Raw genomic sequence first — 26,798 nt, 5'->3', positions numbered from 1 at the left:
AGGTGATCACCAATGACCGGAAGGATTACTGTAATTTTTAGAATCCATGAATGGAAATGAGAACATATTTCCATGGATTTCATAGTAGAATTTCCAAATTTAATACATATTCACGACTGTATATAGATAATCGTAGATAGACTCACAAAATCTATGCACTTTATACATGTCTGGAGGAATTATAATATTGACAAGTTGGCTACTCTATACATGGATAACATTATGCAGCTACATGAAGTGCCAGCAATCATATTGTCGGATAGTGATCCAAGATTTGTGTCAGTTTGTGGTTTAACTTTCAAAATGCCATGAGAACGAAAGTTACTCTTAATACGGCTTATCACCTTCAAACTGATGGCTAAACAGAAAGAACAATTCAAACCCAAGAGGATATGATAAGGGCATGTGCAATAGACTTTAGTAGTAATTAAAGTGAAAATCTACCCCTGATAGAGTTCCCCTACAATAACAGTTATCATAACAGTATTGTAATGACTCTATATGAAGCCTTTTAAGGACAGAAGTTTCGATCACCGCTGTATTGTGACGAAATAGAGGACATAGCCATAACTGGGCCAGAACTAATCCAAGCGACAATGGACGAAGTGACCATCATCGAAGACAGACTCAAAGCTGCACAAGATCGGTAAAAGAGTTAGTTCGATCTTAAAATGAGATCAGCGGAATTCACAGTTGGCGGATAAAAACTTATATAAGGTTCTCACCCAGGTAAACATATCTAAATATCTTATGAATGGCATAAATCATATGACACCAAAGAACGTTTCGAACGTCGAAACTAAATTTTATGACTTCCGTTGCGTCTTAAATATAAGAAAATGGTACTCTAATTGTGGGCAGTTGGAAATCGTTGTAATTGTCAAAGTCTTTTAGTAAAATCTTTCCGTGAGAAAGAATGAGTGATGTAGAAATTATTCAAGTCTCCGAACATCAAGAAACAAACATCTGTAATTTACATTTCAGTTACTCTGCTTGTAGCTTTCATTTCTTAGCCTAGATGATTTATAACCGAGCTATTTATTGTGTTCAAATCGTGTCAGTGAACTAATTCCACGCAATACCTAACTGCTAGCTTATTGATACCCAACTGATGAAAAATATGTTTCTATGTTGCAAAGCCCAACCAAAATAATTTTTGAATTTGTTGAAATTATTTATTCACCATCTCTAAATCAATCTCCGATCCTAACAAATATAATATAAATACATTGGAAACACCTATATTTATGTCATGTTTCAGAATTCACTCATACACACATATATATCGGGTACTCCATATAGAAACAATATTATTTAACCCTATAAAAAATAAATAAACCTTATGTTTGTTTCTATGTTTTATTATTATATATTATTTAACCCGTTTTATTGTTATTTTAATAAGATGAGCCTCAATTATCTATATATATATATAACATCAATGTATATTTAATATTCTCTCTATTATCTATCTATGTATATGTAGAGTAGGTCTCTCGTGAGATGGTATCACGAATATTTATCTGTGAAATAGGTCAACCCTATCGAGATTCACAATAAAAAGTAATACTCTTAGCATAAAGAGTAATATTTTTCATGGATGACCCAAATAAGAGATATGTCTCACAAAATACGATCTGTGAGACCGTCTCACAAAAATTTTTATCGTATATGTATATATTTCTAACATCAATGTATATTTAATATTCTCTCAATTATATGTATATGTATATGTATATGTATATGTATATGTATGTATAACATCAATGTAAATATTCTCGATTATATCATGCACGTATCGGCATCTCTATCATTCACCAAACAAGTCACCAACTTTTGGTATCCTTATCGTTCAATTCTGACTAAATCCAATTATACCAAACACGCTTTTAAAGCACACCCACTTCACCAACAAAGAATTTCTCTATGATACACGCCATAGCTAGAATTCTAAATTTACTGAAATCTCTTTTGTTATTTTTTTTATGAAAATATAAAATGGTAAATCAAGTTACACGAGGATCGAAAATATGCTAATCCACCTACTAAAGAATATTGATTCTTGTTAAATTCTATGTTCATGTTAAATTCTATGTTAATGATATATGAAAAATTATTATTTTTATATCGAAAATATTATTTTTTGTTTTAGGTATGAACCGAGTTTACCACATATAATGTTCGAAAGACGGTTTTATATAAACATAGTATATATATACAGATCGATAAATCTCATCACAGTTGCTTTCTAGTCATGAACTAAAATAGCACTAGTTTCTCAAAAATCATAAATAGAAATCCTTTTTTGATGATTCAATTCGACGATTGAATCTAAAGTACCGGAAAAAAATCTTATCTAATCTAAAATTTTAAAATTAAATCAGGAGTATGCTTAGATAATATAATTCATATAATTTGAATTAATTTTAAATAAAAATATAGAGTATGTCTCTTGTGAGACGGTCTCACGAATCTTTATCTGTGAGACGGGTCATTCCTACCGTTATTCACAATAAAAAGTAACACTCTTAGCATAAAAATTAATGCTTTTTCATGGATGACCCAAATAAGATATTCGTCTTATAAAATACGATTCGTGAGATCGTTTCAGACAAGTTTTTGCTAAGAATGTAATAATTATAATTCCCTACTCTATTTATATAAAATATAAAATATTAATTCATTAATAATTTCACTAATTATATTTTACCACAAAAGCGAAAATGGATGAGCGATCCTTTTAACCCCGGAAAGACTTGAATACCCTTTACCAACTCCCTCTCCGTCAGCTATATCAACTCCCACCGCTTCACTACAACAACCATGGCGCCTTCCTTACTCTTTCTCCTCTTCCCCGCCATCTTTCTCCTCCTCCACCTCTACCGCCGCCTCCGGTTCCGCCTACCTCCAGGGCCGCGAGCGTGGCCGGTCGTTGGGAATCTCTACGACATAAAGCCGGTGCGGTTCCGGTGCTTCGCGGAGTGGGCTCAAACCTATGGACCCATAATCTCTGTGTGGTTCGGGTCAACCTTGAACGTCGTGGTTTCTAATGCGGAATTAGCAAAAGAAGTGCTGAAAGAGAAGGATCAGCTGCTCGCCGACCGCCACCGCAGCCGCTCCGCCGCGAAGTTCAGCCGCGATGGGCAGGATCTGATTTGGGCCGATTACGGGCCACACTATGTGAAGGTGAGAAAAGTGTGTACTGTGGAGCTGTTTTCGTCAAAAAGGCTTGAAGCTCTGAGACCCATTAGAGAGGACGAGGTCTTGGCTATGGTGGAATCCATTTACACTGATTGTACTGCTCCTGGTATGTATGTGGCGTGTCTTGTTTTTTGGAGAATGTTTCATTCTGTGTGTTTTTCTCATTTGCACTTGATTTGATTTAGCATGTCCCTTTAGCCTTAGGTTGTGCTAAAATTGGTGATGGATTCACATATGCTTTAACTAGCAGTGGCAATACAAATTTTAGTGTAAATCTTCTGATAATGCGATATTGATCCTCAAAATATCTTAAATAATTCCTCTTCCTTGATCCCTCAACTAATTTCTTGGGTTCCGAGGACATATTACTTGATTCGATTCTTATTTTTTTACTCCTGAATTTAGATGGTTTGTATTTTTTATCCTGGGAGTTGATGAAGTTCGATTTCGTATAACAGCGGCAGAGTGACAATGAGTCGGCCATTTCCTCTTTGACTAATAAATCCTTATTAATTTGTTTCAAGAACCTTAAATTTTTTATCTTTTCGTTGTCTATCCCCATCCCTGAAATTATAAAAATTATGGATAAAAAAATGGGAGTTGATATATACAATCATTTTTTGTAATATACGCTTCATTTGTGAATAAATTTGACACATATTTTACATGTTCATAACACAGAATGAAACGTAAATATCAACCCCTTAAAAAATTTGCATCCTGATTTCGGGTCCTGACGCGGCCATATTGAGTTGGTGGGATCCAGAGGTTTATGGATAACCAAGATTGGTAGAAAATGGTTTGGCTAAATTTTTTGAAAGCAAGTTGTAATATTTTTCAGTTGTTTGGACGCGGACTAACGATCTTCAGTGGTTGTTGCCTGCTAGGACATTGTGAGAATTGGGTGAAAGTGGGTGAGAGTTAGTCGGACTTTAGTTGTCAATTCATTCAATTTAAATGTGTGATTCACTACAAAGATAGTGTCCAAGGGCCAGGCACAAAGCCAATTGTTTTGGTTAGAAGGCTGGTGGGTAGAATAGATTTGTGAATTCAAACCAAATGTTTAAGAGTGGTGGGGTGAGAAATGTTTTTGTAGGGGATAAAACTAAATACTGAGATATTTATATAATTTAGGGAGGTTAGATCACACATTTTGTCTCATAGAACGGACAAAAATATACATGTATTGGAAAGGTTTAACAAGGGTCACTGTATGAAGCTTGTCTTAAACAATTTTATAGTTTTCTTTCCTTGCACTTGCCATTTTGTTCTTTGGTTTGGTTCCTAAATGTTTGGAATTTCCAATCATGCAGAAAATTTAGGAAAGAGTTTACTATTACGGAAATATCTTGGAGCTGTGGCATTCAACAACATAACAAGACTTGCATTCGGCAAACAATTTGTGAATTCTGAGGGACTACTAGATAAGCAAGGGCAGGAATTCAAGGCCATTGTTGCAAATGGGTTAAAGCTTGGTGCATCTCTTGCCATGGCCGAGCATGTACCATGGCTTCGTTGGATGTTCCCACTTGATGAAGATGCATTTGCCAAGCATGGATCCCGTAGGGACCGTCTCACCAGAGAAATAATGGATGAGCACACCCTTGCTCGCCAAAAGAGTGGAGAAAAACAGCACTTTTTTGATGCTCTTCTCACACTTCAAGATAAGTATGATCTTAGTGAGGACACCATCATTGGCCTTCTGTGGGTGAGTAAATTATTTTTACTAGGAATGGTCACTGAGTTTAAGTTTTTCTTGAGCTCGAACCGCGGACGAAATGATTTTCTGACTCAAAGTTGAATACAAAAATTCAAGATTTATGAAGTCTCAGGCTTGATCACGAAAGCATCTTTCTTGACTGCTATCAACTAAATGATTCGTGTTTTAAATTTTTACAGGACATGATAACTGCTGGGATGGACACAACTGCAATTTCAGTCGAATGGGCCATGGCTGAATTGATCAAGAACCCCAGAGTCCAACAGAAGGTTCAAGATGAAATAGACGGTGTAATTGGACATGAACGTGTGATGAATGAAATGGACTTCTCAAACCTTCCCTACCTACAGTGTGTGGCCAAGGAAGCTCTCCGGTTGCACCCTCCAACCCCACTTATGCTTCCTCACCGTGCCAATGCCAATGTAAAAATCGGTGGATATGACATTCCTAAGGGCTCAAATGTGCATGTAAACGTGTGGGCAGTAGCCCGGGACCCCAAGGTGTGGAAGAATCCCTTGGAATTCTGGCCAGAAAGGTTCCTTGAAGAAGATGTGGACATGAAGGGACATGATTTTCGCCTACTTCCCTTTGGTGCTGGAAGAAGAGTATGTCCCGGTGCACAGCTCGGAATCAATTTGGTGACATCGATGATAGGTCATCTCATGCACCACTTCAGTTGGGCTCCACGTAATGGTTCGAGTATAGAAGAGATCGACATGGAAGAGAATCCTGGTCTGGTCACTTATATGAGGACTCCATTGGAGGCTGTACCCACTCCAAGATTATTGCCACAATTGTACGAAAGGACTACGGTCGATACGTGAGTTTTGTCAATTTTTCCAAAGGCCATGGATCGGGGTTTCTGTTGTATGGTTGAGTTGGATTGAATTTGATGTGAAGTCACCAACAACTTTGTTCCAATCAATAGTTTGAATAGTTTACGAACATGTTTGAATTTTTAAAGTCAAACTCGAACCTTAACTCTCATTTAAACCGAACTAAAATTTGTTTTTTTTTAAAATTTTTCGATCTTCGAATTGTGATTGAATATATCTATTTCAATTCGAATTTGAGCCTTCAATTTTTTAGAATCTCAGTTCGATTCGTTTCGTTTACACTTCTATTTGCAGTCGAGAAGTATATTATTAATATTTCCTTGTGCTTGCACGGTAACTTGTTGAAAATTTTTTAAAGTTTCACAAACACGTTGATATAAATCTATAAAATACACGCCGAGATTTGTAGTTTATCTCGTTCTAAGTTTGAGACAAATTCTTATATTCAAAATCCAATTATAACATTCTCTTCCTACATCTTAAAAAAAAATTAATTCAGCTAAGTTTGCCGAAAAACATATTTCAATAGCCAAAAAAATAAGATGTTGATATTACAATTAAGAACTTGGCGAAGTTAAGAGACAATTTTGAAAGTTAACATAAAAATATCAAAACAGTTACTTTGTCACTCTCAAATTTTATTAAACTAGTAAGTTAGACGTGTGTAGCATGTGAGACACATCGTGGTAAGATTTATTTTATAGTGAGTAAATAGAAATTAGATAGTTATACGGATTTATTTGCGAAAATGAAAATTTCAATATCCATTTAGAGGTTTTTTTTTATTACAACACACGCGAGGGGAGGGATCGAACCCGGGGAGCCAGCTAATCTGACGGGAGATGAGACCACTGGGCTACAAGTCCGCTCTCCATTTAGAGGTTTAAATATTGAAAAACATGATATTCATTTTAAGTTTTTAATATCAAAAAGCATAATTAATTCTTCTCCAACTTAATTTGTACTTTTTTGGCCCTACTCTATGTTGTTGTTTTTATTTAGTTTCTTCAGCCTTCGATTAAAATCAGCAATCTTCTCAACATCTTCAATCGCAATGGTATCTTCTTGGAAGATGACTCTTTTGTTTTGTTTTTTTCCCCATTGTATTGCCATTTTGTTTGTGATTGTGCTCTTCTTACCAGCATTTAGTATATCTTTGATGCTCCGAGTCTTTCTTCTCTTTGTATATGTGATATTTCTCTTGAATTTTTCTGGCTTTTCAAAATTATCCCCAATTATTGATAGTATTTCATTCTTATCTGAATCAGATTTCTATAATCTGAAAAGAAAATTGTGATCTTCTTTACTCGGGTGATAAAGTATATTTCCTTGCTCTACAACACTTTGTTGTTGCAATATAAAATATGTAATTATTAAAAATACCATAATATTATAATAATAGAGTGAGTCTCATGTGAGACCGTCTCACGGATCCTAATATGTGAGATGGATCAATCCTACCAATATTCACAATAAAAAGTAATACTCTTAGCATAAAAAGTAATACTTTTTCATGGATAACCCAAATAAAGATCCGTCTCAAAAAATACGACCTGTGAGACCGTCTCACACAAATTTTTGCCATAATAATAATATTGAAATGAATATTTTTAATCACCTTAGTTTGCATCTCAATGTGTTTCTTAACAAAAACAACTAATAAATGTTGCAGCAACCTCTTCGAACAATGTCACTCTTGTCGTTTCATTTTGATCTTGGATGATTATTGTTATGCGGTATCTGGAAAATCACTAATGATTACACCGTAATTAAATGTATTTGATTAAACGTCTACAATTGAGCATAGTTGAGTATCTTAGTACGACTTTTACATTGAACTTTGTACAATTCGTACAATTAAACCCATCAGTGGTATTAGCAAAAGCTTTGAGACAGTTATTTCAAGACTCATACCAAAAAGAACAATTTGTTTTCAATTTCCTTGATGCTTACTTTGATTTAGTAATACTTGTTCTATATGTAATGTTATAATTCTTATATATGTCTTGTTATTTTAAAGTCATATAGCAACATATAATACAATTATTTTAATTAAAGCTAATTGCTTTGTTCCAAAACTGAAATTTGTGAAACTTAAGATCATCATTACCTGCTGGAAAGTTTTTTTTTTAATCCTTCAATTGATGTAAGCTTAATTAGTTGGACTCTTTTATCATTTTCTCCATCCGAAGTTTAGTCAATATTTTCTGACTTGTATTTTCTGCTAGTACATGAGAAATTTGTCACAACTAAGACAATGACGTTCGACTGACTAATATCTTCCCCATTCTTGAATTTTGGACTATGTTGATGCTGAAACGTCTACTGCTTAAAATTCTATCGAAATATTATTATATTTTTTAAAATGTATGACCAAAAATAAACACATACACACACAACATTTAAATAAGTTAAACATGCATTTTTAAAAGGTCATCCAACTTCTGAATAAAAATAACTGTAGTTAATTAAATCTTAAAATAAAATCAATCTCCTAGTCTACAGTTTTAAAAGAGAAATTCGAACGGATACCAAAAGTCTGATGAATCAATAACGTATAACTAGATTCAAAAATATTTAACCATATTGCTTAAACCCATATCTCATAAACATATTCTGCGGCAGAAATTCAAGGTCATTGGGTTTTCACGTGCATCCTCAGCTCAGCCTACTCAGTCTTCAACGCCTCCAGTCGCCTCAACCGTAAAATTACATGTATTAATCACACCTAATGAGTCTAAAGACTCAACACACCTGAACTGTTATAACAAATACATATATATATCATACAGCAGTGAAAAGTACAGTAATTAAAATACCTTTCATGATCTTAAAAGCATGAACTTAAACATATCGTGTCAAAGCATAAAGTGTCCAAAACATGTATCAACATATCAGCATATACGTATTCATTTTCTTTATTTAAATTCTTAGTTGTAACTTTCGTATCATCGTATTAGTGGATGGATCCATCTACATATAATCGCAGTACCCGGCGGCGGGGACATCAGCGACAGTATTACCAATCCACTGAGCCTTGGCCTTACATGTCATCGTATTATCGTATCATCATATTAGTCACAACCAACCCTTCCTCCAAAAACATGTGATCGTATTCATCACTTATAAAAATCATGAATATACGTAAATTTTCTTAAAATCAAGCATGCAACGTATTTTTCATATTTCCATCAAAGTCATGTTCGTGATAACATAAACATTTAAAACATGTCAAACTGTGCTCATGGCGCTGCCAGGACTGCTAACTCGACCCGGGTGAAAAATGGTCATTTTGTCCTTGGAAACCCTAATTAACCATTTACCCTTAGACCTCAAAATTTTAACCCGAAGCCAACCAAACTCAAACCATAATTCAAAGATTCCTAATCGAACTCCGTATGACCTAATTCAACTGACAATAACCTCACACCCAAACGAAATCTGGAATTGAATAAGCACGCTAAAAGCTAAATAATGCTGAAATTTTGATACTAAATCTATGGAAATATTTACAGAGAATTTGTAGAATTTTGTGCTGAGTGATAAGTTGTTCCATTATGCTGATGAGTTTCTTTTCTTCAAAAATTATGAGTGGTTTCTTATTATTCCATTATTCACGATCTTCACACGACATTTCCAATAATCTCATTATCGGTATGCAATTGACTTATTCAAACTAGTTTAAATTCCTGATGGGCTATCTTATCGGATCTTATTTCTTTTTCCTCTCGAGCTTTGGGTCTATTCATTTTGGACTTAATTAAACTTCAACAATACTATTATTAATCAAGCAAAAAAGAAAAAGACAAAAACTTTGTGAGACGATCTCACGGGTCATATTTGTGAGACAGATCTCTTATTTGGGTCATCCATGAAAAAATATTACTTTTTATACTAAGAGTATTATTTTTTATTGTGAATATGGGTATGTTTGACTCGTCTCACAGATTAAGATCCGTGAAACGGTCTCACATGATACCCACTCAAAAAAAAAAAAAAAATTAGTAGCGTATTTGTAGGAAATGAAAAATGGTTAAAATCATAAAGTAATAATTGCCACTGGAGGCTGTACCTACTCCAAGATTATTGCCACGATTGTACGAATGGGCGTCGGTGGATATGTGAGTTTGTATAAAATCATTCGTAAAGTTTCAGATGGTCTCATGCTTGAAGAATAATATTACTGGATTATAAAATCGTATGAAAGAAACATATAATTTTGTCGAGGGTCTTAATAACAAGGGTAATTATATACATTTTCAAACTTTATTGAAGAAAGAAATATATGTAATTGTTTTTAAAAAAATTAATCAGAACCATAAAGTAAGAACTGATGGAAACTAAAACTCCAGCAGAAAGCTGTAACGATATGAGAAGAGTTCAATATTACAACAATAAGATCTTTTAGTGGGATCACATGGCACACAAAGATACATCTGAAACTAACAACAGCACACAGATCTAGTGAACAAGAGAGGAAACCAAATCTACAATCATAACTTGTTAATTTAGTGACTTCCATGGAGTAAATATTTATCCAAATCCAATCTAAGTGTATCAGAACTTCACAAAGTCGGCGGTTTATAATTCTAACCTTCGTTGTCATAATCTTCCTCATCTTCATCCGGCCTCGAACTAAGCTGCGCAAGGTGAACAGGGTCAATGGCCATCCTATCCGTTTCTGAAAGTCCAGGATACTCTTCATTTTTCCCATCTGAAGGTCCAGGTCCAGAAACGGTTGCTGCAGCAGCAGAAGCCAGTTTTTCTGAAAAGTCATCTACTCCAGCATTCAGATCAAAATTCTTATTGGACTCTGAATGAACGGTTTCGACAACTTTGGTGTTGTCATTCGGTGATTCCTTTGAATCAGAGTTGTTTTCAACCGGTTGACGAGGACTCAAGATTATTTTGATCGTTTGTGGAGTAGTAGTTGAGACAGATTCAACCTCATGCCGAAAGGTGTCTCTCTCTGTTGCTTTGCTGGGTCGCCCACGTCCTCTTCCTCTGCCCCTTCCTCTTCCACGTCCACTGTTACTAGGGTGGCAGGTTTCATGCTGCAGTAAACAAGGTCCGATACTCTCAATAGGAGGAATTTGAATCAGAAAATTAGAAAATGCTTAAAAAAAAGCCACCCAAGTGAAACGAGTACAGACTGGTGCGTAAATTTAACACAATTCCATCTTCTGAACTACTACCAAGTTGCGAGATTTTATTCAAGTTATCTATCAACAGGGTGTGTTGTTGCCCTGATGGGACCAAAAAATAAACTATCAACAAACTTGGTATTTAAAAAAGCTTCTTTGGGATAAAAGCAGTCAGTAGTTGCTAAAACATTCGATCAACTCTACCAGATAACAATACAATACAACTACGGTATTCGTCTATTTTGAGCTAGTCCTCCAAGTTATTGATATGCAATTTATTTGTCAAATGTAAACATAATTCGTCTTGGAAAGTGGCTTAGCAAAACCAGCTTTTACACCACACTGGTGCATACCTAAATACAGGCACCTGAAGATAACTGGACGGTAGATAACTACAGAAAATTGAAAATCAAAACCTCAGTCAACTTTAAATCAAATTTAGTATGTTCAATGCGCAATAAGACATTTATTCAATGCCATATTTAGATCCAAATGAAACAACTATAGATCACCGTGAACAGTTATGCCAACAACTGATCAGAGTAAAAACATGATACCCTCGCAAGGAAAATATTTTGAGTTGAAGATGAATATTTAACTTTGGATAGTAAAACTTTCATTGAAGGGTTTCTTACCATGCTAGCTCTTTTAGGCTCTTCATCACTGTCATTAGATTCAACTTTCCTGCCAAAGCAGTTCATAATTTCAGGTTATCAGTCTCCAAAGGAAACCATGGAGGAATATCAAGAACAAATTAATCCAGATTCCAGTAGAGGGATCAGATGGAAAGTTGAAAGCATCATAACCTTCTTTTGGGCATTTCAGCTGCATTATCAGAATGACCATAGTCGGGAACTTTGCTAACTACGTCCTTCAGAAAGTCGAACACATTATAACTATGTACACAATGTTTTCTGCATATAAAAAGAATAAGTTAGAAGCTACGGCAGATTACAGACTTGCTAAATTTTTGCCATGTCTTACCACACAATGCTGGATTGAAATTAACAAGGTTGAGCAATCTCAATCGTTAATTTGTCAAATATTAAATAAGAGATATAAAAATGAACTAACAAATTAAAGGTACACTTAATGCAGATTAGAAAAGAACCACATGGTGTCTTTTTGAAAACTCATAAGCACCATCCTGCTTCAGCTTATTTTAGTTGGCCCATTAAACTTCTCATGAACATATGATAACTTCCAAAATGACAACAGGAAGAATTGTATTGAATATTAATATCATAATCATGAATCATGTAAATTAAAAAGTGTTGGTGCACTATCCCGCTTTGGCCCGTCAAACTTCGCATGTACATATAATAATTTAAAAAATGACGACAGGAAGCATTGTGTTGAATATTAATATCATAATCATGAATCAATAATCATGTAACTTAAAAAGGGCTAATTGCACCAACAGCTTTGGTAAAAGGCATAAAACCCCCTAAAAATATTAATAAGTTATTACACCCTTCATTTTTAAAATCATATACATTTCACCCCTTAGTTAAAAAAACTTAGGCACATTTGCCCTCTGGTAGGGGGTTTTATTCCTATTTTAAAAACACGGAAGATGCTATTAATTTTTCGCTTTTTGATTTTTTTACAGAGGTGTTGATGCAGTTAGCTCCAAGTTCAAATTAAAAACTTGAAGCTGAAGCAGCAAAGACATTGTAAAGTTTCATCATATATGTATACTTTATTGAATCACTTTTTGATGTAAAACAACTAATTTCATTATTTGACTTGTCAGCCTGAGTAAGGACATAAAAAAGTAATGCCTTCAACAGAATGGAAAAAATATATGCCAGAAAATTACCTACGCTTGACAAAGAAACTTGCCAAAGAATTTTATTTTTTTTTCTGAATAGAATTAGATTGTCAAAGAGCGGTCGAATCAAGGCTTCCACCAGTGAGATGGACCAGATCCCGTGAAAATTAAATTTAATAATGAATAATTTAAGCTGAATAAACTTAGTATTCTTGTCATTTGCCTTCTTAATTATAAATAGAAATTTTAAGTCATCGTTAATTTTCAGGTTTGTACAAAAGTTATTTTATGTCGACAGCATCAATGAATCACAGAAACTCTCTCAAACCCACTCACACATCATTTCACAACAATTAGCTTAAAACCTCAGGGTTCAAGTAGTGAGACCCAATTCAAAGGTGCATCACAAATCAAAGATCTAATTTTGTACGTTGTAATCCCTAGAAATATAACGAGGAACACAAAGAGCAATAAAAAAATGATCAGCACCTAATACCAGCATGAAAAGGCTTAATCAGTTCAAAAGAAACTTCGCATTCAACTGTGGAAAGTAAATAAAATAATACACATGCTCACTTTCTTAAATTCACTAATGTACACCTCATATTTCTTCACTGTTACCACATGAGGAAGACACAACCTATTTTGAGTAGAAAATGTCAATCCATAAGTCTCAGGGCTCAAGAACAATACTCACTCGCCTTTATGTCCAAAAATTATTGGCTTAATCCACTTAGAAACCTTTATCGACCTCATGAAGCCAATTGCCAGGAAAGCAATACAAATCAAAACATTATGTGATTTAATAGCTTGGTAAATGACACGTCAATAGCCACATAAAATTATGGCAAGACCTTTTTCCTGGTGTAACATCAATGAATTTAAAGCAAATAGAAGGCAGGATGTGCGGACATGCAACAACTGAGAAGTACTGCACAGCCACGTATACAATCAGACCAGACAAATTTATGACATATGACAATACAACCGCTTAAAACAGGCTGAAGATATAAGAAATAGTAGAGAACAGTAGCTCCACTCACAAATGCAAAGCACTAACAGTCTTGGCCCCTCTCTGCACGGTTATGTCATATGTACGGTCACAAAGATCTTGCAAAAATAATTCCAATGCCTTGGCTGAATCAATGACACAGAGAAAAGTATATGAGAGAGAGACTATGACACTACAAAAAAGTGATAGGCCAACAACTAACAAACACTTACAGACTAAAACAGGTACTGCCATGGCAATCTTCCCAACATCTTCATCAGCTTGCATTATCTTTTTAATCCGAGCCTGGCAAACACAACTTTTCATCAGACATAGAAAGAATAATAGACTAGCATTTTCTATTAGAACAACACATAATCAGCTGTATATCTACTGTCTTTTTAATCTTTCCGTTCATTTATGCAGGTTTTTCATGGAAAACGAAGGGGTTCTTGGTTATCAAGCATAATTATTTTTTCCTGGGGTATTTTAGGTAAAATTTTCTGCAAATAACTAGTGTCTAAAAAAGTGAAAAATAAAATTGATAACAGTGGTATGATAATTAACCTTACAAGTGATTATAGCTAAAATGAAAAGTGGAGCATTCACATATGACATAACATAAAATGTAAGAATCTTTTAGTGTACAGCAACTTAAATAGAAAATCATTAATAACGAAGAATGGACATGATATATGTACACTGATAGCAATCAGGAACCAAAACAAAAGTGGCAATTAAATGAATTGCTTTTGAGCAGTCAAATTCAACTTGAAGAGTGATATCCAAGAGTATGACCACTAAATCCATATATGGGTATACATGATAGTAAACAGCTCACAGCATAAACTTATAAACACCATGGCACCGAGGCTACATCTTTCATAGCCTGTTGACATGATAGCATGAGATCCCAAGCCTCAACATTACAATTTTCAGATTTCCATTTAGCATGATGAAGAAGCAATTTGTGATAGCTAAGCCTGTTACACTTCTAAAAAACATTTTGGTTAAAGATATTTTTTGTAAACTTCCATGTTTTCTATCAAAGTTTTAATGGACTACCACAAAATCAACAAGATTTTCGGGTTCCATTGTAACAACTACTCTGATACATTCCATTAAGCTATGCGAAATCATCCTGAAATGTTTGCTATTGATTATCCCCTTTGGAAAGTAAAAACAGAATTTTATTTAAACTCCGGAGGTACCATCAGTCATAAGCCACTACTGAACAAGAATACTAATTTAATTAGAATCACAACTTTGGTGGTCATCAAATGAGCAATGAGCTTACATATTACTCCACATTTCCTGAAATACAAAACCAATGCACTAGTTCAATGCAACTGATAGGATAAGCCTTTGTAGATCGGATACAAACTACTATAATCACACGAGAAATGAATGCAAGAACTACAATTTTTTCATAAATTCAAATCTTCATCTCTCCCAAAAGATACCCCATTATTATATTAAAATGGGAGAAATGCTGAACTAAAACAGTTCCAGCTTGTTCAGTTAAAAGACGGTGTACTATCTAACAAATTTTTTTACAGATCAACAAGAAAAGTATAACTTACAACACATTGGGCCTTCGCAAATAAGGTGAGAAATTGCATCTTCTCCTAAATTAATATTTTCTTTCACTTCACATGTAACGTCGGCCGACCCAACATAAGCCCAGCTCATACCCATGCACCACTACTAGTCATTGACCGTATATTAGTCCAACATGAGTCGTAGCAGATACAGCATGAGTAGTAAAATATGGGTACAAAGCCCACGACTCAGGTTCGGTACATCACATTTACTTGAGAAAACATCCAAATAAAAATAAAATAGACTGTTACAAAAATACAGCATTCCAAATTCACTAAAAAAAAAAAAAGCAAAACTAAAAAATAAACGGAAAAAAAACTACGAGATCTCGCAAATACCGGAATCACAGGGATGGTAAAAATCAGTTCAGTTCCATTCCAAGCAAGACAGTACATCCAAAACTAGTAACAAATCACACAAATCCACAAAAAAAATCGATAAATCAACCAAAAAAAGTGAGTGACGGGGAAACTTACAGCGGGGAACCGAGTATCGAGCTTCTTCCTCATGGTGTAATCCAACAGTCATACGAAACTCGGCTAAGATATGAAAAATTAAGAAGAAATACAAAAAACCCAAAACGTAATCAACCTAAAAATTCACAATTTATCATGATTAAGGTACCATAATTGGGGGACAAAGGAATGGAGTAGAAAGCAGAACAGTGGGGGAGCAATCAAGAAAAACAAAAACTCGATCTATCTAAAGCTTCATACGGCAAAAATTTGATTCTTCTAATCAGAGTTGGAAATCTCGTACCATGATTTCCAATTTTTCTCGAGGAATACGTAGAAATTGTGCTTTGACGAAATCAAAAACGCTAAATATTGTTGGAAAATGTTTGTCGATGAGGTCACGTACAAGTGAACAAGCGCACGGTACCACTGTCGACAGTCTTACAACAACGTACAAATTGAGGATCAATACAACAAAAAAAAAGGGTACATTAGTTATTACATTGAGCACGTAGCCAATAGTTGTCAACCAAATAAAATAGGATATGGAATACTAAATTTTATTTGCTGTTCGTTTCGTTAAAACTTCGAAAATTTGTGTGTTATTTTTAAAAAATTATATATTTATGTATTATTTAATCTACTAAGTGATTTGACATAATTAAAATTATAATAAAAACTAAAAACGTTTTTTCATGTTTAATTTCGTTATAAACTCACTTAAACTTATAAAGCTTGAAATTTCATTGTGATATTTTTCATACTTTTACGTTTTATCACCTATAAATCAATTGTCACAAGTAAATTTGTGTTGCAATTTACTTTTGGATTGTTTCAAAATTTTGCATCAGTTTGTTAGAAATAATTATATTACACATATTATATTGAATGTTTAACAGCGTTTCTAATTTTTCTTGAAAGAAATATTTAATTTTTTTTATTGATAATATTATGATATTAACATATGATGTTTTGTCTTTCTAGACTAATAAAATTTGCTATAATATTGATATTTATGATAAGATCTCTAGATTTGTGTAGGACAATATACAAGGAATAAACTCTAGGACAAAAGACGTCAATAAATAAGATATCATTGTGAATAAGTGTTGCAACACATGTACACAACACCTAAATCTGATATACAGAATCTTAGTTTTTTTGTATTTTTATGTTAAATAATTCTTTCAATTAGCATCAGAGATATACTTAACAATTACTAAGTGAGATTTTCGGGTATTTTTGTTTAAACAGGTAAAAGTACAATGGACGTGTTATCTGCCAACACTGTTTTTCAACCACCGGTTTTGGATGGATCCGGTTATGCTATTTGGAAATTCAAAATGAGGGTCTACATTAAATCCATTGAAGAAAGAGCATGAGAACGTGTTCTGGATGGTTGGTCTCCACAAAGAACTGTAGATTTGGATGGTGACAGTCGAATCAAACTAGAGAGTGTTTGGACAATTAATGAAGTCCAAATTTCGAATTTCAACTCAAAAGCACTCAATGAAATTTTCACTTCAGTCGATATTAACATGTTTAGTTTGATCACTAATTGCATATCTGCCAAAGATGCATTGGAAATTCCTCAAAAGCAATGTGAAGGATCTGAGATTGTGCATTAAACCAAGTTAAGGATTCTAACCTCTAAATTTAAAAGTTTGAGGATAGAAAAAAACGAGACAATCGTTGAATATGATTATAGGTTGCGTGATATTACAAATAAAGACTTCAATCTCGGTGATCTAATGTCTAATAAAAAACTTGTCAACAAGATCTTTAGATCTCTTATAGAATGGATCAACATCAAGATAAGTGACATTGATTAAGCTAAAGACACTTCCAAGCTTAGTTTGGAGGATTTGATGAGCTCTCTCAAAACTTTTGAGATGAATCTGGGTTTATAGAAACAGACAAAAAGAAAAATATTGCACTGCAAGTTTCTGTTGACTCCGTCAATGACTTAATCCAACTATCTCAGGAAGTCAACGAGTCTGATTTATGTGAAGATTTCATCTCCTTGATTACAAAGAATTTGGTGATTATCTAAAAAGTATGAGGGACAAGAAGAAATCTGTTCAACCACCTAAATTGTCCACTTTGGTTGCTCCTGAAAAAAAAATAAAAGGCTTGCACTTACTCAAGGACAATTTAGACCAAAGAGTGAATTGATGATTCAACCAGATTTCAAAAGATTAGAATCGATTTAGTGCACAAAATGTTCTAGATTCAGTCACTACGCAAATGAATGTGCCAACAGACTTCAAAGGAACAAAGGTATGGTAGTCTCCTTAAGTGATGAAATCTGAAGAAGAGCAGGAATCTAGTAAATGAGAAAATCACACCTCTATGTTTGCTGTTTTGAAGAAAACACGTTGGTTGCAAGTCAATCCGCCAGGTGTTACCTTTGGTTTTGAAACACTTTGTTGCAACATCTCTTCAAAATCAGTGTGTCTCAATGCAAAAGCTCTCGGTGATTCGAGTAATCTAGAAACCCAAGAATTTGATGAAGATGAAATCACCCTAGAGAATGTTCAGACAATGTATGAAGAACTGTACGAGAACCGGATCAAAAGAAACAAGATAAATTTGATACTCTCAAAATAGAATACAAAACTAAAAGAGTGTGTGTCGAGACTTGAAGTAATTTTGAGAAAGAAAGATCTTGAATTCTGCAAAGTCAAAGATGTTAACGAAAGGGCATCAAAGATACTGGCAAAGTCAAACTTGAGCTCAACAAAACGTGACCCAATTTTAATGATGGAAAAACACAGTAAAGCTGGTCTAGGGTTCAAGAATAGTGTGTTTGAGTGTGGAGAATCTTCCAACTGTGGGTCACAACCTACTGTTTTTGTGAAAGAAAGATACTTCAAACTGTCCAAGAGACACTCCTTCTGTCGAAGCTTCACCAATCAAGAAGCAAGATTCTGCTCAAAGGCCAAATCAAAGAAAGCGACATTTCATTTGCCATTACTTCTGTAAGACAGACCACATCAAACCCTTTTGCTTTAAGCTGAGGGCGACTTCTCTGAGTCCAAAAAGACCTGATTAGTTAGATTCTAAGGAAGAGGTCTAGGGCTTGGTTCGGGGTCGTAATTTGTCCAAACGTGTCAAAATAGAGTCGTAATGGGCCTAGGTTATAATTTTGATTTAAGTTTCGGTTTTGGCTGGGGTTTGGAACTTCTAGTAGCTCAAATTGAGTCTTGGGATGTTAACAAGGGCCTGGTATCGAGTTGGTTCGCGACAGAAAGGTAGTATGATCATTTGTTTGCCCAAAAACGCGAAAACGGGGGTAAAAGAGTCATTCAATAAGCAAATCGAATTGTTTTTGAAACGTAGGTCCTAAGGTGAAATTTCCAGCAAGATTCTGGACATTTTTGGTATTTTTAAAATTTTGAAATCGAGTCGTTACCATTAAATCAAGTTCGGGGTCGTCCGGGTAAGTACAGAGTTGAATCGTGTGCGGTCAGTTCGAGAAAAGTCGAGGGCGGTTTGGAACTTCCTAAAACGTTTCCATATCATGTTAAATGTTATTTTTCGAAATTTTAAGGTATACGCATGATATATGCTATTTTCAGAAGTTTTAACATATCCGCATGTTTATGTTATTTTTAGCAGTCTCGACGTATACGAATTATATAAACTATTTTTGGAAGTTTTAAAGAATATGGAGTTATGCATGTTTTTACGAAATGATAAAGTAAAGGAAAATATTTTTGAGAAATGTGAATTGATCGTGTCGTAAAAGTAGTAAGGGATCTGTTGAAAACGAGAACGATGACCTTGCAATGAAAAATGAGTGAACCGTCGAAAACGTGGGCGGGAATCTCAATAATAATGGATCCGTTGAAGAAGTGAACGGTAAATTTATTTTATGTTAGTCGGAGGGATCGTGGAAGAAGTGAACATTGAACTCGACGGCCTAGTACTATGGTTTATAGATTGATCAATCGACTGAATGTTGTCACTATCGAGGATCGGAATTCACTTAAAAATGTTATTTTTATGGAAAAAGTTCATATTTATGCATGATTTTAAAAGTTGCATATTTTTTAAGGTTTTGTGTTTGGTAATTTTTGTAATTTTTTTACGCATGTGATTGTATACTTATGTACTTGCTATATCAGGGTTGAGCATGTTAAGTCATTAGACTCACTAGGTTTGAATGGTTTCAGATTAAGATGATATTGAGTCGTGAGTTGCGGACTATCGAGTCATCTGCGTGGCGCAGTGCATACCCGAGGACCTTGAAAATCCGCATATGTTAAGATTTTAATGATTTTATGGATTATGACTTTTATTTACAGACGGATAGGATGCTAGAATTGATTGAGTTTAAATTCAGACTTTTATTGCTTATTTTACTTATTCTGGTTGAATGATTATGGATATTATGGAATTCATTTATTTGACTATTTATGCTAGTTTATTTATGATGAATTAATTATGCATGGTTTAGGATTTAAGAATATTGTTTTGAAAAGGAAAAAAATAGTGTAAATAAATGAATTTAGAAGTTATTGTCGTTTAAAGAATTTTCTGATGTGGGTGACCAACTGAATATAGCACCTGCATATTTCAAAGAAAACATGTAAATAGATCTTCCATGGTTTACCTCTAATGTTGCTCAAGATGTTGGCAACATGGGTGCTTCATCATCTAGAACCAAATCAGCTGAAGCTAAATATGTTTATAGGGAAAAACCTTCTGAGTATATTGTGCTCTCTACCTTCCACATTCAAGGCCAAATAGATTTTGGACGACAACAAATCCATATCACAAGAAAAGTTATTGCATTTTATGAAGCTTAAGTGGCTGAGTATGAGTTGTTGTTGGAAGTTGGAATCCATTCTTTGCTGAACAAAAAGAGGAAGTAGCATATGCAAATGCAAAAATGGATAAGTCTAATATTGATCTTAATGTTGGTCATGATGGAGATACTGTTGGAGACTCTCCGTAGTTTGTTTGGCTTTTCTTTGATTGTTTTATCTTTGAGTTTTTAGTTCTATTTGCTTAGTTATCTTGTTCTTTTAATGAAATTTCTGATTTTTCTTGTTTACGTATTACAAGTACCTATTTGACAACACTGCACTAACATGTTTGAATTTAGGGAGAGAAAATTATTTAACTCAGGGGGAGTTATTATACAAGCGAAGATAATGCATATTAGAAAGATAATAACATTTTTGGATGTTTTTTCGAGAAAGACAAAAAGAGGGATAAACGAATATTTTATTCCTTAATCAATTTTTCTTCGTTAATAATATCGTGATATTAACATATAAAGTTTTGACTTTCTAGACTAACAAGATTTGCTAGAATATTGATATTTATGATAAGATCTATAGATATTATACTATTGATCAAAATAGTTTAATTCCTAATGAAATTCTTATTTTCATATTTGTGTAGGACTCTATACAAGGAATAAACTCTAGGGCAAATGAATTTTATAAATATGATATCATTGCGGATGCATGCATGTGGTTTTAAGTTGAAGGAGAGCAGTGAAACGACACATGAAAAGCAAGGGATACAATTTCCCCCATGGGTTTGGGGACCCGTGGGGAAACCCGAAACGGGGACGAGAATCCTCTATTTTTTCAGGTTCGGGGATTTTTTTAAAATCTCCGAAATAGTTCGGGACGCGTATGAGGATATTATNTAGATACTAATAAGTTTTGATTCGGTGAATCCCCGTATCCGCCCCCGTCTCACCCAATTAATATTTTTGAAATGAGGATGTGGGCGGGGATGGGGATTTGATCTCCGCGGTTTCTTCGAACCCAAAAAATGGGGATCGGGGTGGGGATGGGAGTAGAGATGAAATTCGAGGATGGGAGTAGGGATGACAAACCCGACCCCCCAACCGCCCCGCCCCGCCCCGCCCCATTGCCATCTTTAGGAAGAGCAAGGAATTATGTCAGTAAATTAATACAGAGCTCAAGCCAAAATATATTGAAATGCTGTCGTGAAGTGTTGAGAACATTCAAATGATCACAACACCTAATCAATGTTTGATTACTGTCGTTTATTCGATTATTAAAGAACTTCGGCTTCATTTTTTTTGCATCCGTGGTTTTTGTTATACAATTTGATATATATATTTGGATGCACTTTGCTCTCTCACTTGTTTAGGGAGTTAGCTTTTATTTGTTTACGAGTATTGATTGTTGTAAACTGATAAGTTTTCTAGTGAATCGTTTTGTTCTATCTTATTTTATTCATTAAAATTTATTTGTATGTTTAATTAATATATTACACTGCATATTGTGAATAAGTGTTACAACATTTGCACACAACACCTAAATCTGATACATACAATCTTAGTATTTCTGTACTTCTATGTTATACAATTCTTTCAATCCTTATTATGACTTTTGCACGACAATATAATCCCTCATGTTTTCTTCTTTTCATATAAATTGTCACATTCCCTTTTGTTGACCGGTAATATGTAGGGATGATAATTTTCTTAGCAGGGACTTCAAGGAAAAACTTGAAACTAGACGGTTTCTGGACACGCTATCGGGGATGGGTTTGGCCTTTGGGATTTTTCAAATCTGCGAAACAGATCTTTGTTATGTAAGCTCTCTTTATTTTCCATTAACACATTTAGTTCTATTTCGACATAGTGCTAAGTTGTGAACATGACGTCGTACATGTTGACAATGTCTGGTGTCACGTTAATAATATATAGTAGCACAACGGCGAAATGTTAGCAATTTTTTGTTTTATGTCAAACACCAAAAATAATTACACACACAGAATGAAAACCGAATTTTGAACCAAAACTCCAAATAAGATAATTAATATTAAATATTAATAATATTGTGGTTATACGTGACAAATTTCTCAGTCACAATTTGTTTGTGGGAACGATATCCTAATACAACTATGACAGCATTGATTTACAAACACGGGGTCTACGGATTTAGAAGATATCCGATCTAAAATATTAGAAAACGTGAAATTTCAAGAAAATTTATTTCGAATGAGAATCATATATTTGGCGAAAACTTGTGTGAGACGGTCTCACGAGTCGTATTTTGTAAGACGTATCTCTTAATTGGGTCATCCATGAAAAAACGTATTATGTTTCATGCTAAGAATATTACTTTTTATTGCAGTCTCACAGATAAAAATTCGTGAGACCGTCCACAAGAGACTTAATTACTCCATATATTTAATTTTGTTGAAAGCTGCCAAAGAAACAATTATATCCAGTACTTCATTATTCACCTAAACTGGGGAAAGTTAATCAAAAATATAAAAGACAAATCTTCATATAAATTATAAATTGCAACAATGCATGCTTTCTTAAACAAATATTTGATTACGAATATTGTAGGGGGACTACACTAACTAATATAAACTTGAATCCAAAGGAAGCGATATAAAGATGTTGAACAAAGAAACAAACACAAAATTAATCACAGCTTAAGATTCAAATCGAGCTCCGAATCATTGGTCAAGTCGTCATCCTCTCTTTCGAATTTGAAGCCCTGATTCTTGAGTCCTTGTTTCTCCTTGCTTACTGTGTCACGAGTATCAGTATCAACCCCAAGAGGTTTGGAGTTCATAACCCCAAAATCGATAGTTGCACCAAACTTTTCATGCTTTAGTAATCCACTTGTATCATTAATTTGAGTTGTCGGAAAACTTTCCATCCTTAATCTGTCATATGAAGATGGTGGGCTTATCAAATATGCTCTAGAAAACTTTTCTTGCCCGAAACGGGAGCTGTAAGGTGACGATGATGGCCATGGATTGTAAGAATAATGCTTGTTTATCATTGATTCTGCCCTAACCCCAAGTGATCTACCATAAAAGGGGTTCTGTGAGAACGCCGAGTAAGGAAAGTGGGCGTAGGCCGAGTGGCCAAAAGGCGATACTCCACCGCCAGACGCCCCCAACTCCACCGCTCCTCCATGGTGGTGTTTAGCCATGGCCCTTTCTTGTTTGTGGGCATTCTGGTGGCCTCCCAATGCTTGAGAAGTCGAAAACTCCCTCTTGCAAAAGTTGCACGTAAACGTTTTCGAATCCGATTGCTTGTGCGTGCCCTCATTCGACGATTCGCTGGCTGCATTCGATGAGTTGAAGAGATTGAGTTCGAGATTCGAATTTGGATCCACTTTAGCACTGCTCAACTCTTCACTGGCAAGCCTTAGATCCAGCACGACACGTGAAGTCGTTTTTGGCTCGATTTTCTCCTGCCTCTTCTGATCAATCGATCCACTACTTTTGGGAGGAGAATCTTGTGATGTTGTTGCTGAAATACTCGAAGCCTCGGAGTGGCATTGTTCTAGGTTTTCCATAGCCAAAACCTTCAACTTTTTGTGTTCCGACTTTGATGTTGGATCTTTGAGATTTTGTCTTTAAAGAGAAGATAAAGGATATTGTTGCTTATATAGACGAAAGAATCAAGAATAACTAATGAATGCTACCAATACGTAAACATATCTCAATCTTCCTTAATTCATTGCATGACATTATATATAGCTAATTTCGAAGATAACAAAGTTATTCTTGGACATCTATTATTAACATGTAATAAGTTACCATATATATTTAAAACTTTTCCATATATAACTTAATTTGAAATTTAATGAAAAAAAATACAAAGTTACAAAACTCGTCCTTAAATTTGACATATTTTAGTTTCTGGTCATCTAAATCATTGATGTTTGATCGTAGGACAGTAATTTTTTTTCACTTTTAGACATGTTTCATCGAAGATTCGGAGTGCTGAAGTAACGCTAACTTTAACAATATCCAATGTCATTTTAGCAATTTCCGAATACTTATAAGTACTCTGGTGAGAAAGGATAATATTTAAAAAATAAAAATAAACCAACTTAATTATCATACTAAGATTCAATTTTGACGACATGTCAATTCCAGAGGATGAATTTGCTATTTTTCCTAATAAAAAAACGTAAAAAGTTGTGATAGGGTTTAAGATATGATTCTTACACGTGATTTGAGTTAATTCGGCGACTTCCTCCCGAGTTAACAGTACTTAAAGTGACATGGATCCTCTTTGATTATGGAAATATATCGATTTATTTACGTTTCATATACTTTATCTTCATCTTTAATTGGAAGATCTCATTTAGATGGATAAATGGTAATTGTATTTATGGTGAGAATCTCGTTTATTTTTTATTTTGAATCATTTAAATTATCTGGAAACTTCATTATTTTTTATGACCAATATCTTTTGTTTCAATTGTTACCCACAAATTAAATTCAATTTAGAGAAAATTATTTAAAAGTCTATACAAATACTTTTATTTTCCAAAAAACTTTATAATTATTTTTTTCCCTAAATTACTCTTTTCGACATTTTTATTCTGAATAACCTATTTATCAAAGAGTAATGTTATATGTACACAAATTTATACGTCGATTCTTACAACGACAAAAATTTTATTTATCAAAATCCCACGATAAATTCAATACAAAATCTCATGAAATATTAACAAAATCTCACGAAATAATAACAAAATATCACGATATATATAATTGTTGTAAATATCGCTGTACGATATTTTAGTTGTACCTTTAGCATTATTCTTTATCAAAATATAATTTTTTCCCAAATTATTCTGGATCAATTTGATTTGGTTTTCCAAATAAACTAAGCTTTTGTTCGTTTTATTTTTGGGAAATGTTTTCAGTTTTTGCAAATGAAACAAACGGTTTCCAACATATTTTTCCAACAAAAAAGACCAGATTTTTATGCGATTTCATATCATAAAACATTATTTGAATTCAAGTTTTCATCATTTTCAATACAAATGGATAATTATATTACATTTTAGACAAAAATTTGCGTGAGACGGTTTCACGAGTCGTATTTTGTGAGACTGATCTTTATTTGGGTCATCCATGAAAAAGTATTACTTTTTAAGCTAAGAGTACTACTTTTTATTGTGAATATGGGTAGGGTTGCCCCGTCTCACAGATTAGGATCCGTGAGACGGTCTCACATAAAACCTACTCTACATTTTAACCTTCACATTACATTTTGAACGAGCTAATGTCTATTAAAAAAATTGAATAATCTAACAAATTTTTATGTAACAAGGCACTGATTTGGAAAATATTTTCATACGATCAAATATAATTACATTCTTCAATTCGTTTTTTAAAAATATAAAATTACAAAATTGATCTTTTAAATTGGTCTAAATTTGATTTTGATTAAAAAAAAATAGGTTTTAGTATTATAACCTACACTTATAGTTTTTTTTATCGGGACATCTATATATTGCCAACTACTGCTAAAATGACGTTGATATTGTAAGGATTATAGTGTTCGACAGATACCAATAATTAATAAAAACATCAGAATAGGATGTAAAATCGTGAATTTGTGTTTTATCAGATTTAAGTGTTGTGCCAGATGTTACAACATCTGGGACAACATGCAGCGGAAAATTATATTTTGTAACACAAATTCGCGTAAAAGGACTGAATGGACATGATTAAATATGCACAAGTATAAATACTTGTGCGGTGCCTTATGACAAAAATTAATCACTAGAAAACCAAGAGTTTACAAAAACCTATCACTAGTGATTATGACAAAAATCAATTTCCTCAACAAGTTGAGAAAATCAAAGCTTTCTAAAATAACCAACAATATTAAAACATAAATAAGAAAGCAAAAACTTGATCCCGAAAAGCACGATCAATCAGTAGCAATCTTCATTCAACATCGTTACGGATGTTGTCTATAGATGTTGGCAACATTCAGAACACGGTGATCACAACTTCAAACAGCAACGGCTTCGAGAATAATTTTGCTCTACAAAAACTCTTCTACGTGTATGTGTGTATAGTCAATATCGAAGCAACCTTCACCAATGTGCTTGATCTCTTATTTATAGATGAAGAGTCCTATCTTCACAAGGAAACCTAAAACACAAGGAAAGTAACAGTTTTATTAAGAATAAACTCTTTTTAAACACTAATACCATATCTCATCAATCTACTATCACAAGTAACAAATCTTCGAAGAGTAGGTCTTATGTGAGACCGTCTCACGGATCATAATCTGTGAG

At 34.0% G+C, this 26,798-nt stretch overlaps 3 protein-coding genes across 3 annotated transcripts; 1 reads left to right on the top strand and 2 right to left on the bottom strand.

Annotated features, from left to right (window-relative positions):
* The first annotated feature begins 2,808 nt into the window (after positions 1 to 2,808).
* On the top strand, positions 2,809 to 5,864 carry LOC140957294 (cytochrome P450 98A2-like). The gene is made up of 3 exons (XM_073414484.1): positions 2,809 to 3,307; positions 4,515 to 4,909; positions 5,101 to 5,864. The coding sequence occupies exons 1-3, from the start codon at positions 2,824 to 2,826 to the stop codon at positions 5,743 to 5,745; spliced, it is 1,524 nt and encodes a 507-aa protein (XP_073270585.1). The 5' UTR covers positions 2,809 to 2,823; the 3' UTR covers positions 5,746 to 5,864.
* Positions 5,865 to 10,093: 4,229 nt separating this feature from the next.
* On the bottom strand, positions 10,094 to 16,150 carry LOC140957466 (uncharacterized). The gene is made up of 7 exons (XM_073414752.1): positions 16,028 to 16,150; positions 15,745 to 15,807; positions 13,900 to 13,972; positions 13,719 to 13,812; positions 11,708 to 11,815; positions 11,537 to 11,585; positions 10,094 to 10,811 (listed from the first exon to the last, which is right to left on the bottom strand). The coding sequence occupies exons 2-7, from the start codon at positions 15,775 to 15,777 to the stop codon at positions 10,347 to 10,349; spliced, it is 822 nt and encodes a 273-aa protein (XP_073270853.1). The 5' UTR covers positions 15,778 to 15,807; positions 16,028 to 16,150; the 3' UTR covers positions 10,094 to 10,346.
* Positions 16,151 to 23,159: 7,009 nt separating this feature from the next.
* Positions 23,160 to 24,044, bottom strand: LOC140958032 (uncharacterized). Its single transcript, XM_073415435.1, has one exon. It carries the CDS (start codon positions 24,042 to 24,044, stop codon positions 23,160 to 23,162), a length of 885 nt encoding a protein of 294 aa, XP_073271536.1.
* Between the last annotated feature and the right edge of the window lie 2,754 nt (positions 24,045 to 26,798).

Source organism: Primulina huaijiensis, chromosome 14 (genome assembly GCF_012295235.1).
Source record: "Primulina huaijiensis isolate GDHJ02 chromosome 14, ASM1229523v2, whole genome shotgun sequence".
NCBI classification, from domain to species: Eukaryota; Viridiplantae; Streptophyta; class Magnoliopsida; order Lamiales; family Gesneriaceae; genus Primulina; species Primulina huaijiensis.
This window is presented reverse-complemented; position numbering and strand designations above follow the sequence as displayed.